General features: G+C 38.4%; 1 protein-coding gene across 1 annotated transcript in view; it reads left to right on the top strand.

Annotated features, from left to right (window-relative positions):
• The first annotated feature begins 338 nt into the window (after positions 1-338).
• Positions 339-12,350, top strand: part of BMX (BMX non-receptor tyrosine kinase) — a 29,675-nt gene continuing 17,663 nt past the window's right edge. Inside the window, exons 1-6 of the mRNA XM_080571887.1 lie at positions 339-447; positions 1,156-1,302; positions 2,328-2,432; positions 4,573-4,654; positions 6,408-6,527; positions 8,301-8,362. Coding sequence (XP_080428013.1) covers positions 1,165-1,302; positions 2,328-2,432; positions 4,573-4,654; positions 6,408-6,527; positions 8,301-8,362 — 507 coding nt within the window. The 5' untranslated portion in view covers positions 339-447; positions 1,156-1,164. The remainder of the gene's footprint in view (positions 448-1,155; positions 1,303-2,327; positions 2,433-4,572; positions 4,655-6,407; positions 6,528-8,300; positions 8,363-12,350) is intronic.

Raw genomic sequence — 12,350 nt, 5'->3', positions numbered from 1 at the left:
CTATCGAATCTTTTCAACAGAAAGATTTCAGCCCCAACTCCTCCTTTATCTAACCCAGCTCATATCTCCTTCTGATGTCACACATCATGGTAAGACTGCCATTAAACTGACCCACCAGTAGCACTGAGATGCATTACCCCATCCAAAAGGGAGTTGATGAAGGAGTTTTTAGTCCTCCTTCCTACAGGGGGGTAGCCAGATGTACGGAGCAATGTCTAGTGAAGCCCCCCTTTTCCTCCTCGGAATGCTCCTGCTAGATATGTGTTGCTTTCTGGGCTCAGTTAGGATTCAGTGGAAATATCATGTGGGTGTGATGAACATCATGCAAATATTCTCTTTCTGCTGGGCTCTCTGTGGTGAACAGGAACATAACAAAGTGTGTAGCTTAGCAGAACGCTTTCCTTTTGAGCTCCAGAACACACAGGAATATTCTGTCTTTACATCTGGGTAAGATAAGCTGAATCCATACTAAACTTGTAGAAATATTATGGACCTCATTCTTCTTAGCATTTGCTACTGTATGATTATCAGGGCTAAGAGAAAAATACATTGATATATGTATTTATAAGTAGTACAAGAACATTTTTACTTTTTGATCTTCTCTACATGTCATTGTTCCATAAATGTGTATTTGTTTCAGTTGAAAGAAAAAAAATGGGAAATTTCCAGTTCAGGGAACACACTTGTTAACACTAGGTCTGTTTTTCTAGTCTGTAAATAGAGTTTTCTTTTTTGTTGTTGTTGTTCTCTTTGTTGCTGTAATGATTTCCGTATTATGCTGCAGATGTAATACATTTGTGCATAAAGTAGACTATGCTCTTTGCCAGAAAGTGTGCATGGCTTTAAAAGAAGATATACTCAGACAGTAAAGTCACAGAGGTGCCTTGTTTAGAACTACAGTAGATCCGTATCTTAATTTTCCTGTAATGTAACCTTTTTCCCTGAGTGAATAAGTCAATCAACCTCATTTGCTCATGCAATATTAAATGCACACTTTGTAACCATGTATTTCACAAAATTAAAAAAAAAAAAAGCCATGAAATTTCAAAACATACAGAAGACAATGGCTCAATATATTCGTGATTACATTTTTTATAGTTGGTGTTGTTGTGTTTGTTAACAGTAATAATAAATGTTACTATGGTATTCTTTTAGGGAAACAAAATGGAGAATAAAACAATTCTAGAAGAACTTCTTCTAAAGAAGTCACAACAGAAGAAAAAAATATCACCAGTTAATTACAAGAAAAGGTTGTTCGTTCTGACAAAAGCAAGCCTTTCATATTATGAATATGACAAAGAGGTAAAAACTCATTTTCTAAAGTTAACTGTTCTGAGATATTCTGGTACCACCTAATTCTTCTGGTTTTCTTCTGTGAAACTTGATTAGATGCTATGAATTAGAACAACAGGTGTACTTTGTTTTGAGTAGATCAAAAAATTACAGAGTATCAAATTTTTTTTCATTTTGGGAAAGCACTTAGCCACAGGCTTAATAGTGTCTCTGTTCACAACAACCCTTACAGTTATGCTTGCCATTGAGCATCTGTTTGTGTCCTTCCAAAGACAACAAAACTTAAGCAAGTAATTAACAGTGGCATATGTTTACACATTGTCTTGAATAGGGATGTTTTCCTTGTTCAGGCCTCCCTCTGAACTGACGTAAATAACTGGCTTCAGAAATTACTTGTATAAGGCATAATTAGTTCACAATCTTATCCTTCAACTGCACAAAGCAGATGGTTAAGCCATCATTTTCTAAAGACTGACTGTGTGTCACACAAGGGTAGCTTTTCACTCAGAAGATCTCCTATTGGCAATGCAAATATAGGTCCCAGGCAACTTATTTCAAAGTTTTTGCTCCTTCAGTACATTTGGACCCCTCCTGTGAGCTACATTCCATTAGGACCCTGCGTGGAAGCTCAGTGCGAACAAGCTCCACCACCCTAACAAAAATATGAATGCTGCAGCTGGGCTTCTGTTTTGCACTTAAGGTGGTTTTTTTCCTCTTAATTCCTCCTCCTTCTTTCCTCCTCTCCCCCCCTTCTGCCTTGTCCTCCTACAGCTGCATCAGATGTTTTCTCAGATATAGGGCTGTGTCCTGTAGCTCTTGCAACTGACTTAAAAAGGCATTTGATTGATAAATTGGATGTGGGTAGGGCACTGGGGAGGGTTGTTGTTTTTTATTACCTTTCTTTTAAACTTTAACAAAAACAAAGCAAAGGCTTTTCCAGCTTGAAACACGGAATTGTGCAGAATAGTCAAACTGGAATAGTCCATACTGTGTTGACAATAGATTACAATCTGCTATGTTTTTTTATCTCTTAGAAAAGAGGAAGAAAAAAGGGGTCTATTGAGATTGAGAAAATTCGATGTGTTGAGACAGTGAATCTTGAAGAATTAACGCCTGTTGCAAGACAATATCCTTTTCAGGTTAGTCACAAAATCTGTTAATGCACATTTCATGTCAGTCATCCTAGGGTTACACTGATCATTCCTGCCCCAAGTGCTGATACCTGCTATTGCTAAGTGTTACAGATATTTGTAAAAAGTAGAAAATCGGCCCCTATAAGTGATGTTGTGACTTTGCTAAAATGTTTTTACCTGACTGGGGTAGAAGTTGGATTAAGTCTTGATTCCTTTATGTTTAAATTTCTATCAGATATTTGCTTAAATAGGGTCTGAAATATATAGATTAGTACACTCATGTGATTATCACTTTTTTAAGGCAGAATAAAGCACTTAAAAATTCTTATTTTAATTCTCAATATCTCTTTCCACTTCTGCTTTTTTGCCTGAATACCGAGTTCAGAATTTGACCCCAGATTGCCCGATTACCATTCAAATGTGCCACAGTCAGGGAAACCAACACTACGCCTACAGCTGCACAACGCACAACACATGTTCAGGAATTAAATGGGATGAGAAAAACATAACTTCAAATGTTCTGCCTTCCATCTTTTTCAGTTCCCCAGCTCAGGTTCCTCCCTGAGCCTCCATCAATCCCAGTTCTATGAGTAGTGGGGCATGCAGGTCATAGATCCCCCTTGGAATGCCACCTCCAAACAGCGCAGGCTGCTCAAGGAAGTGACTAACAGCTGCTGAACAGTGTGTTAATCCGTGACCCTGCAATAATTGCCATGGGCAAGGGCAACCTCATGAGAGATGCTTAGTATTTCACCACCTGCCTAATCCTAGGTGTCATTCCTATCTTCCTTTCCCTTCTCCCTCCCCAGCATTGCGGCACTGAATGGCATGTTTATGTTAAATCGTTGTGTTTATCGCAGGAGTTCATAATTCAGTTAAGTGGAAAAAAGAATGTATGCGTGTATGCTGCAGTCCCAGGAAGGGGGACTGTGTTCTGGGAAACAGTACCTCTAAAAAGGGCTTTAGGATCATGATAGATGATTCCCATCAATTCCAGTGTGATGCTGTGGCCAAAGGAGCTAATGGCATCCTTGGACATGGAAGCAGGCACACATTCAGTAAAATCAGGAAGGCTGTGTTTGTTTTGACACTACTGTGATCAGCAGGAGAATATTGTCTCTAGTTCTGGTGACTATAATTCAAGAAAGATGTTGTAAACTGAAGAGGGGTCAGAGGAGAGACTTGAGAGTGCCTAATAGATTGGATAACATGCCTTAAAGAGAAAAGCTCGCAAAGCTCCACCATTTGACTAAATAAAGAGACGGGAAGCAGATTGATCAGTCACGTATGCATACCAGTGGGAGTACACATTTAATAACAAGGGCTCTTCAGTGTAACAAACAAAGCAATAAAGTGATACTTGAAATTCATTGCAGATGACTGAAAAGCAATGTACACAAGGGAAACAAAGCCCTGGACTTAATACACACATGCAGTCAGCCCAGTATTAAGCATGATCCAAAAAGCAAAGCAGATGTTAGTAATTATTAGGTAGGCATCAGATGAAGCTTGCAGAAGATTGGTTGAAAACAAGAAAAAGAAGCTTGTTCACAATGTTTAATTTAGCTAAGCTGTAGGACTACTGACTGCAGGATGTTGTAGATACTAGTTACTTGCTTTAAAAGGCAGCTGAACTAATTTGCAGAAAAATATCTATCCAAGGTGATGAAGTAAGAATGCATCACCTTTGGATCAGGATTCCCTGATTACGGTACAGCTCCCCTGAGCTTACACTCTGCCTCAATATTTGTTACTGAACACTGTTGGAGATGTGTTGTGGCCTGCGTAACAACAGCAAAAAGCTGGAAGATGCATCTGGAAAAAAAATGAATGGAAAGAATGAGTTTACATGTGGGCTGTAAGGTGTTTTGTACCCAGAAGACAGTTATATCTAGAAATATTCTATGCTGTCCTTTGTTCTGCAACTGTTCTTTCAGACACAAACCACTGCGGTCAAGGTACTACATGCAAGGCTTGTATTTATATAAGATGGCAGTGCTTACAGGTGACCTTGGCAAAACATTAATAAATTGTAGGAGTTTCATGTCAGTAGGTCTGTAAAGCCTATTTTTTTGATTCCCAAGCTTTGGTATGAAACTTTTAGGCAGCACACTCTCACCATGCTGTCTTTCTCATCCTCTTCCAGATTGTGTACAAGGGTGGCCTACTTTATGTCTATGCAGCTAATGAAGAGAGACGGAAGCAGTGGCTTGCAGCTTTGCATAAAGGTAACACCAGACCTTTGTCTGCCAACGTATTCAAATAACTTGGGGGGGGGGGGGGGGGGAATGCTCCTGTTCCCTCATTTTTTGCCATTGTTTGTCACCTGCTTTTAGTCTCATTCGTACTTCAGCTCTGACTGGTTGAAATTAAGCTCTGACTGGCATCGGTATTTTCAAGAATTAATTAGAAAATGTAAAGGATGAAAAATGCAGTGAAAATTAACCAAAATAAATCTTCTTTTTGTATTTTTCATGAGCATTTTCTAATTTTCTAACCTTTGTCATATGTTCACCCTTTACCAATGCAAGTTAATAGAGAACAATAATTTATGGTTCAGCTAGTGTAGCACTCACCTTCATAAAGCCACTTTGATAACCCATACTGCTAGCTTTTGTCCCTATTTCCCCCTCCCACCCACCCCCCTTTTTTTTCCAATGAAATTTCTGTTTTTTTCAATGAAGTAAATTCATAGTTATGTAAATATTGAATTTTAGGCAGAAAATTTATTCTTCAGTGGAGGCAAAAACCTCACATTGAATAGGGCAACTCTCACACATGCTTGTCATTGTGGAAACAGTAGACAGTCTATAGTTGGCTGTGAATAAATATCCTCTGCGATTTTACTTCTAAACCTGTGTATGAGATACCTCTTTGTTTGTGACTGTTTTCACACACAGAGTAAGAGTATGTCAGTTACTTTAGCAGGGTTATGGAGAATGTTGACCAGGAGCAGAATAGGAAAGACTAACTACATTGGATCTTTTAGGAAGAAAGATATTGTCAAGAAATCATTAAGGAAAGTTTTGGTGTACTGCAAAATGACATTTGTGAATAAAAAGATTGCATTAATGATATAGTTTGTAATGGTAATTAGGTGAACAATAGCACAACTATTCTAGCTGCCTACAAGCCTCTTAAAAAGTGTATAAAAGTACTGGTCGCCAAGGGGTGCACCGATCCTTTTGGCACTCTCTTGTATGTTCAGGAGTCTTAGACTTAGAGTGGGTCATCTCAGAAGGTCTGAAACCCTGTCCTGAAGGAGTCAGCTTTTAAAGTCTCACACTATACATCCTACATTTCTTTTAGGTGCTTTGTGAATCCAGAAGTGCTATTATGGTTTGCAGAACTAATATATCACTAGCACAGTAATAGTACTGGGACCACTCAAAGCAGTGCTTTGAGTATAAAATGTGTCTGTGATAGTGTTCCTCTTTGCTATGCTTAAATAACAAATTTATTTTAGCAGACAAATATTAGTTTGGATTTGCCATATGAGGTAGTAGGTATCTGTTCTGATATTGAGTATGAATTATTATCATTTTCTTGCAATATATAGTTCTAGTAAAATATTCAGCATATTTTTATATACAAAAATATTTTCTTTTAATTAGTTTCACTATTGCTTGTGAAAACTTTATAACATACATGATTTTAAATCATAACTGTTGGTTTCTACTTTGTTTGTTGATTGATAGGACTGTACTGTGTCGTTCTTGACACCCAGTTTTCTTTCTCAAAAAAGAGGTAGTTGGTGGGTATGGAATTCAGACTTGGTTTGTATAGAGAAATAAAATATAGACAAAATAGTATGGATGACAAAATGTGACCAAGATATTTGTCTAGAGCTAGGAGTCAATAAACTCTCTGGGGTTCCGCAGTTTATTGCAGCAACTATAGTAATCATAAGGAACATTCCAGTTATGCAGTCTTTCATGTTCTTTTCTTTTTTTTTTTTACCTTTTTTTTTTTTTTCCCCAGAAATTAAAGACAATAACGATTTACTAAGCAAGTATCATAGAAGATTCTTCACCAATGGGAGGTTTCTCTGTTGCAACCAGACTTGTAAAGCGGCCCCTGGATGTACAGTTTGGGAGAAATGTAATATCTTCTTTCACTTCTATTTGCTTAGTCTCAGTGATGCTTTTCATAATATTGCCAAATCCACTTGGACATTTAAGGCAGTAGATCAGCTTGTATATTTATTATACTAATACCTTTCTATGTATGTGCTAAGCTCCTTTTAACATCATAGCTGCTATACATTGTATCTCATAGTATAGTTGAGGAGAATAATACCCCAAAATGATACCTGTTGAGTTTGGGCTAAAAGGATAGTGACATTTTTGAAATATTTTTCTCTTTATGCTTAAGAACTCTAGCTAAATTGTAGCATTGTGCTCTTAAGACCTTTTTAGTGATGAGGTCTCAATAGTTCGAGAGGTAGGAACAATGGAAGTTCAGCACAAGAGTGTATGAATGAGTGTAAAACAATCCATCTGCATAACTGAACAAAAGTAAAACTATTATATTAATATACAATTATGTACATATATGATGGATTTTTTTCTAAACAATTTTCTAAACAATTTGCAACATATGTATTTTTTTTCTTTTAACATGTTTTTCAAAAGCATTTTTGTGGAACTTAGTTGGATTTTTTATTTTTATTTTTTAACCTATAAAGACAGAGAGGAAAATCTGTAAAATGGTACTCTCTCAGGTTTCATGTTTTCAGAAGGGAATTCCCTCATGTCTGTGTACATGCTTAACAGGAAATCCCACATTAAGGAAAGGGAAGAGCAGATTAAGAGTATTTGGGTTTCTGCCTTTTAAAGCTTGATTATCTGGAAGTGTAGAGCACTGATAGAGATGCTGATTTCAATCATGACTGAAATTTGCTCTTGAGCATTTACTGTCACAGTCAAAAATCTAAGACCCCAAATTCAAAGACAAATCAAGAAATGTAGGTGTGAGTAGTTGGGAACCTGATTTATATCTGTGAGACTCCTTGTAACAATGAAGCATTTGCTTTTGAAAATTGAAATTAATGACCTAGGCTTATCTACTATTAATACAGGTTTCATGATTATAGAACACCAAATAATATAAAAAGTTGTCAGCTCTTTCGTAACAGTAATTTGAATAGCTTCATATAGCTTCACAACTATTTGTCACATGAGCCAATGAGTCTGTGAAACCCCTGGACTGCTGCAAGGGCAAGGAAATACCTCATTGTCAGCCATGGATGACCTAGCCAAAAGAAGAACTGCAAAGAGAAATTTGGTATATTGAATGCTTCATTTCTGCCCGATATAATAATGCATGCATGCAAGATATTGTGCTTTGTCTACACTATATTTGTTCCTAAATAAGTTCCTGAGGTTGCTAGTGGAGATGCGTGGAGCACAGGGACACGGCCTGCATAGGGAAGACTCCAGACAGCCTCAGTCTTGTAGCCGCTGGGTAATTGAAAGCAGTATTTCTTAACTACTACTCCATAGACTATAAGCGTCCATGAAACTATTTTAAAAAAAAAAGTTCTCTGTCTCCCTTTGTATGCAACCAAATAAGCTAATACAACTGGGAAAACTAAAGAGCTAAATAAAACTTCAAATTTCCCTGAACTTTTGGCATAGATGAAAGCAACGATTGATGGACTTTTAAAATATATTGATATGGTGTTTGAATCAAGAGAAGGTCGGAAGATACAGAGATAAACGGGTCTATACCACAGTGAGCTGAAATGTCAGCTGTCACAAATATTTATGTTTACAATGCTGTTGCTGCCACTGTATAGATCTGCAAGTGAGAAAGCCTCAAGAGACAAATCCTTACTTAATTCATGGTATGTTTTTAATCCCTCTCTTTCAGATGTGACTCTATGTTGCACAACCTGGTCTGTGAAACCACTGCCTCCAGTTCCTCAAACACTGGTAGGTCAAAGTTTCGAGTATCATCCTACAGAGAAAGACCCAGCATCCAGGTGATGGGAAGTGCTGTAGGGTGGGAGAGAGAATTGCAAACAGCATCCCACTGGAAGCTGGTCTCAGCTTCTCACATGCAGTCAGACTACAGCATCCTTCTGTCCAGCAGCATGGTGAAGGGAAGGACATAGCTCCCTCTTCAGTGTGTTGCAAACGGCAAACTGGGAAAGTCTCAGCCACTTTTAGTTCACTTAACAGGCTGGTGACAGTAGAGGCTACAGTCCTTGCAGTTACATCTTTAACTTTACACACATTTCTAGTGGGATCAGGGAATGCCATCAAAACTAGCTCTCTAGTGTGTAGGAGGTCCTAGAGATGCCCAAAACTCCCCTTTACCATTGTCACCAGAGGAGAATGGTGCTTGCAGTGCTTGAAGACATAGCAACTGAAGATGTGAACAAATATGCCACTGTTTGGGTGAGAAGTGGTGGATGGACTGCACTTTTCTCACTCAAATCCCAAGTTATGCTGGTCTGAGGTTGGGTCAGGTGTACAGACGCCTCACTAGGAATGTCTGTTTAGTCCAGCTCTACAGAGACAACCTCTAAGTTAATGAATTTGGAAGAGCTTCTGGACACTCCTGCCTTTATCTTGACTTTATATCAGACAGAAACCCAGGAGTGTGCTGTCCCACCAGCACCTTCTGGGCCTTGCTGTCCATCTGAGAAAGCTAGGCATACAGACAAAAAAAAAAAAACTGCTTGCGGCAGTTTAGCAAGGTGCTTGATGAAAAAGGGTAATAACTGGCAGAGATAAGAATAAAAGCAAAAGTGGAAGAACTGCTTCTATGTTTATTTCCTCTTCTCTCTCCTATACAAATGAAAGGGCAATAGTGCTATCTTTGACCTTAGCTTCACTGCCCAGCCTCATTATTGAGGTTTGTAGGTGGGAAGGAGGTAAAAATGTCAAGAGAATAGAAGAGAACGAAGTTGCATGAGTTATGATGTTTTTATCTGTTTAAAAAAAGACTAGCAGCATAGTCTGTGTATTCACAGATTGCTACTCCAGCCTTCTCCAAATTAAACTAGATTGGGTTTTAAATCATGGGATATGAAAAACTGTTTCCTGCCTTATTTTCATTTGTCTTCTGTATCTTTAGGATACACTCTGGGTCCATTTCCTTGATTTCCTTTGTTAATCAGAAAGTAACTTTAAAAAAGAATGGAATTCTTATGTACACAATTGACATGGACAACCAGGGCTTTAAGAAACACATAAGAGTATCAAGAGAGAAAAGATAAAAACACAAGCTGTAAAATGAAGCTCTATAATTAATAATAATAATAATAATAGAAAGCCTTGAAAATAGGCTTTATCAAAGAAGCTTTTGACATTTTTTTTCTGATAATGAGATTTGAAAGCAATGGCATTGTGACCATGCAGCAGTGTAACTTGTTTTGAATACTGTGGTCTGCTTTGCCTGGCTTCCATCAAGAGATGCTTTGTCTATCTGGAGAGAACATCAGTCATGCAAATCTGCTGCTGAACAGACCGGCATCTGCTAGGCCTTTACGATTTATTTTCATAGTCTGCTCAATTTCAGAGATGATATTTTGAAAAGAAAATTTAAAAAGCAGGATCATGACAGTATTTAGATTGATTCTTCCAAAACAGTTTCAGTAAATGCAGATATAACAACTACCACATCTACTTACAACTTGACTTAATTTCCCCAAAATGTATCATATAGATCAGGTTAAGAAGGCCGACTTCTCATGGCAAGAGACAGTCTATATTTAATTCCAGAGCTACTTCTATAAGTTTTAGCACATTTTTGCTTTGCCATCTCATCTACACAATTCAGTCGTTCAAGGTCCCACTTGAACCTCCAGCCTTCCTTCCATCTACCTCCCAGTTCATGTCCCTCACCTTTCCAGCCCCTGCAAGTCTTGCTCCCTTGCTCTCTCCTCAATTGACCAGAGGCACTTCTGTGTTTCCTTACATCTTTCACCTTTGATGTGTCTATCCCTTTCATCAGTTCAACATTGTACCACTAGTCTCCCACAGAGGAGCTGGTTCCTGAAGAGTGATGCCATTACAGAGATTAAAGGTCACAAACATGCCTTCATGGGGAGCACTGGGCACTTCCCCTGTGCTGTGATAACAGCAGGAAGCAGGAGCTTCCTGTCTTAGAAATACTTTCATCTCTGTTCACGCCTGGCAGCCACTGTCTTTTCAATGGCAAATGCTTCATGTAGGTCTGATAGAAATTCACTGAGTGCACACACATATCTTCTGATGCTAATGTATTGAACAAGGTTTATGGAAGCTAAAAGGATGCATCACATGCCTCCAGTTGCACGGTGGTGGCACAGTTTTGCAGACAATAGCCATACCCCTGTACCTATCACACCTGAATCTCAGACTGTTACCTACAGCTCTCTCTAGATAGTGGTGGTAAAGTCCTCAGTATGGAAATCACAATAATATCACTGCCAGCATAAAGGAAATAACAAAGTCCATTCAGTTACTACTAGAAAGTTACATGGTCTGGGTCTTTCAACCATTTCCAGAAATGGAAAGCTGTATATAAGGACACAAACTAAGCCATTAATCTGTACCAGGTTACTGATGAAGTCCATCCAGAATATTGCAACAGTCAAGTACACATCCAGCAGCAAAACACAAAGGGATGCAAATCTGATGTGCTCATCTTTGGCTGGTTCTGTCCCCTGGCTGTTTGGACAAAACAAAACTCCTTGCTGTGATCATAATTCTTTCTGCCATTTACTCTGGCCAATGCCTTGCTCTTTCCTGTGATCACACAGCAAGATGAAATCTCCATCAAAGCATGACACCCTGATCATTCCATAAGCAAAAGAGAGGAAATGAAGAAAGAAAAAATTAATTTCTAAAGGTTACCAAGTCCAAATCTCAGAGCTGCACATGAGTTTATAAGTACTTTTACTTGCTCTAAGCATCAGCTTGCTTTAACATCGCTGCATGTTTTTTTTTTTTTTTTTGGGGGGGGGGGAGGGCAGGGGAAGCAAACAAAAAACCAAACAGTTAAATTTATCCATCTTTCTGACAGCTGCAGGCAATTCTAGTTCTGTCATTTTCCACAAAACCTACAGGAAGTCTAAGATTTGAGTCCTGCCTAACACAGGCCCTCAAGCTATAATCTTTGTTCCACTGAAGTCGGATATGACGAACAGGAGCCAGCTTTCCTGGGTTCAAGTAGTAGCACTTGATGAGTAACATATCTAAGTCTAGGCAAATGAGGAGGATTCTACTGTGAGTGATTCCTCTCTTAAAAAAAAAAAAAAAGAAAAAGAAAAAGATCATCTCCACAGGAACTTAGTGAGATCAGACTGAGGCTCATTGTGTTTACAAGAAGAGGTACTGTGTGTCTTCTTGCTTAGTGGACTCAGTCATGCGTTCACTTGGCTCTTTGGTTTCTTCTTGCTTAAATAAAGTAAAGAAATGTCAGTAAAGAGGAGACAAGCAAATATACGACGCCATGTTTTTTTGGACTTAACTTCAAAGAACCACAGCCTGCTTTGGGACATTTGGCATTCCTCCCTGGTATTGTATTACAGAGCTTTTCAGTTCTAAAATAATAATATGAAATAAACAGTTGGCATCTGGAGTCCCTTCTAAGTCTTTGTTATTTTCCTCCATCCTTTTCTGTCAGTGTTCTGCATGTAGTTTTTCCTGCTCTTAAAGGGTTGTGATATCTGGATTTTCTCAGTTATGACATTTCTCCAATCTCTAAATGCATTTCAGTACCTAAATTTTAGATGCTCCTTTGCCTATGTTTTTTTGATTGATGTAACCTAACTTTAATGACAGTCTTTAAATCCAAGTTATTTGTGTAGACCTCCTGATGATAGAGACTTCTGTAGGAAGACACATTTCACCTGAAGACCCTGGTCAAAGATGAATGAATCCCAAAGTTACATACCTACACTTGTTTAGCTTGCATAGGGAAAGTTAG

Source organism: Anser brachyrhynchus (genome assembly GCF_964034855.1).
Source record: "Anser brachyrhynchus genome assembly, chromosome: 1".
Classification (NCBI taxonomy): domain Eukaryota; kingdom Metazoa; phylum Chordata; class Aves; order Anseriformes; family Anatidae; genus Anser; species Anser brachyrhynchus.
Note: the sequence above shows the minus strand (reverse complement) of the source record. Positions and strands in the feature narration are given on the sequence as shown.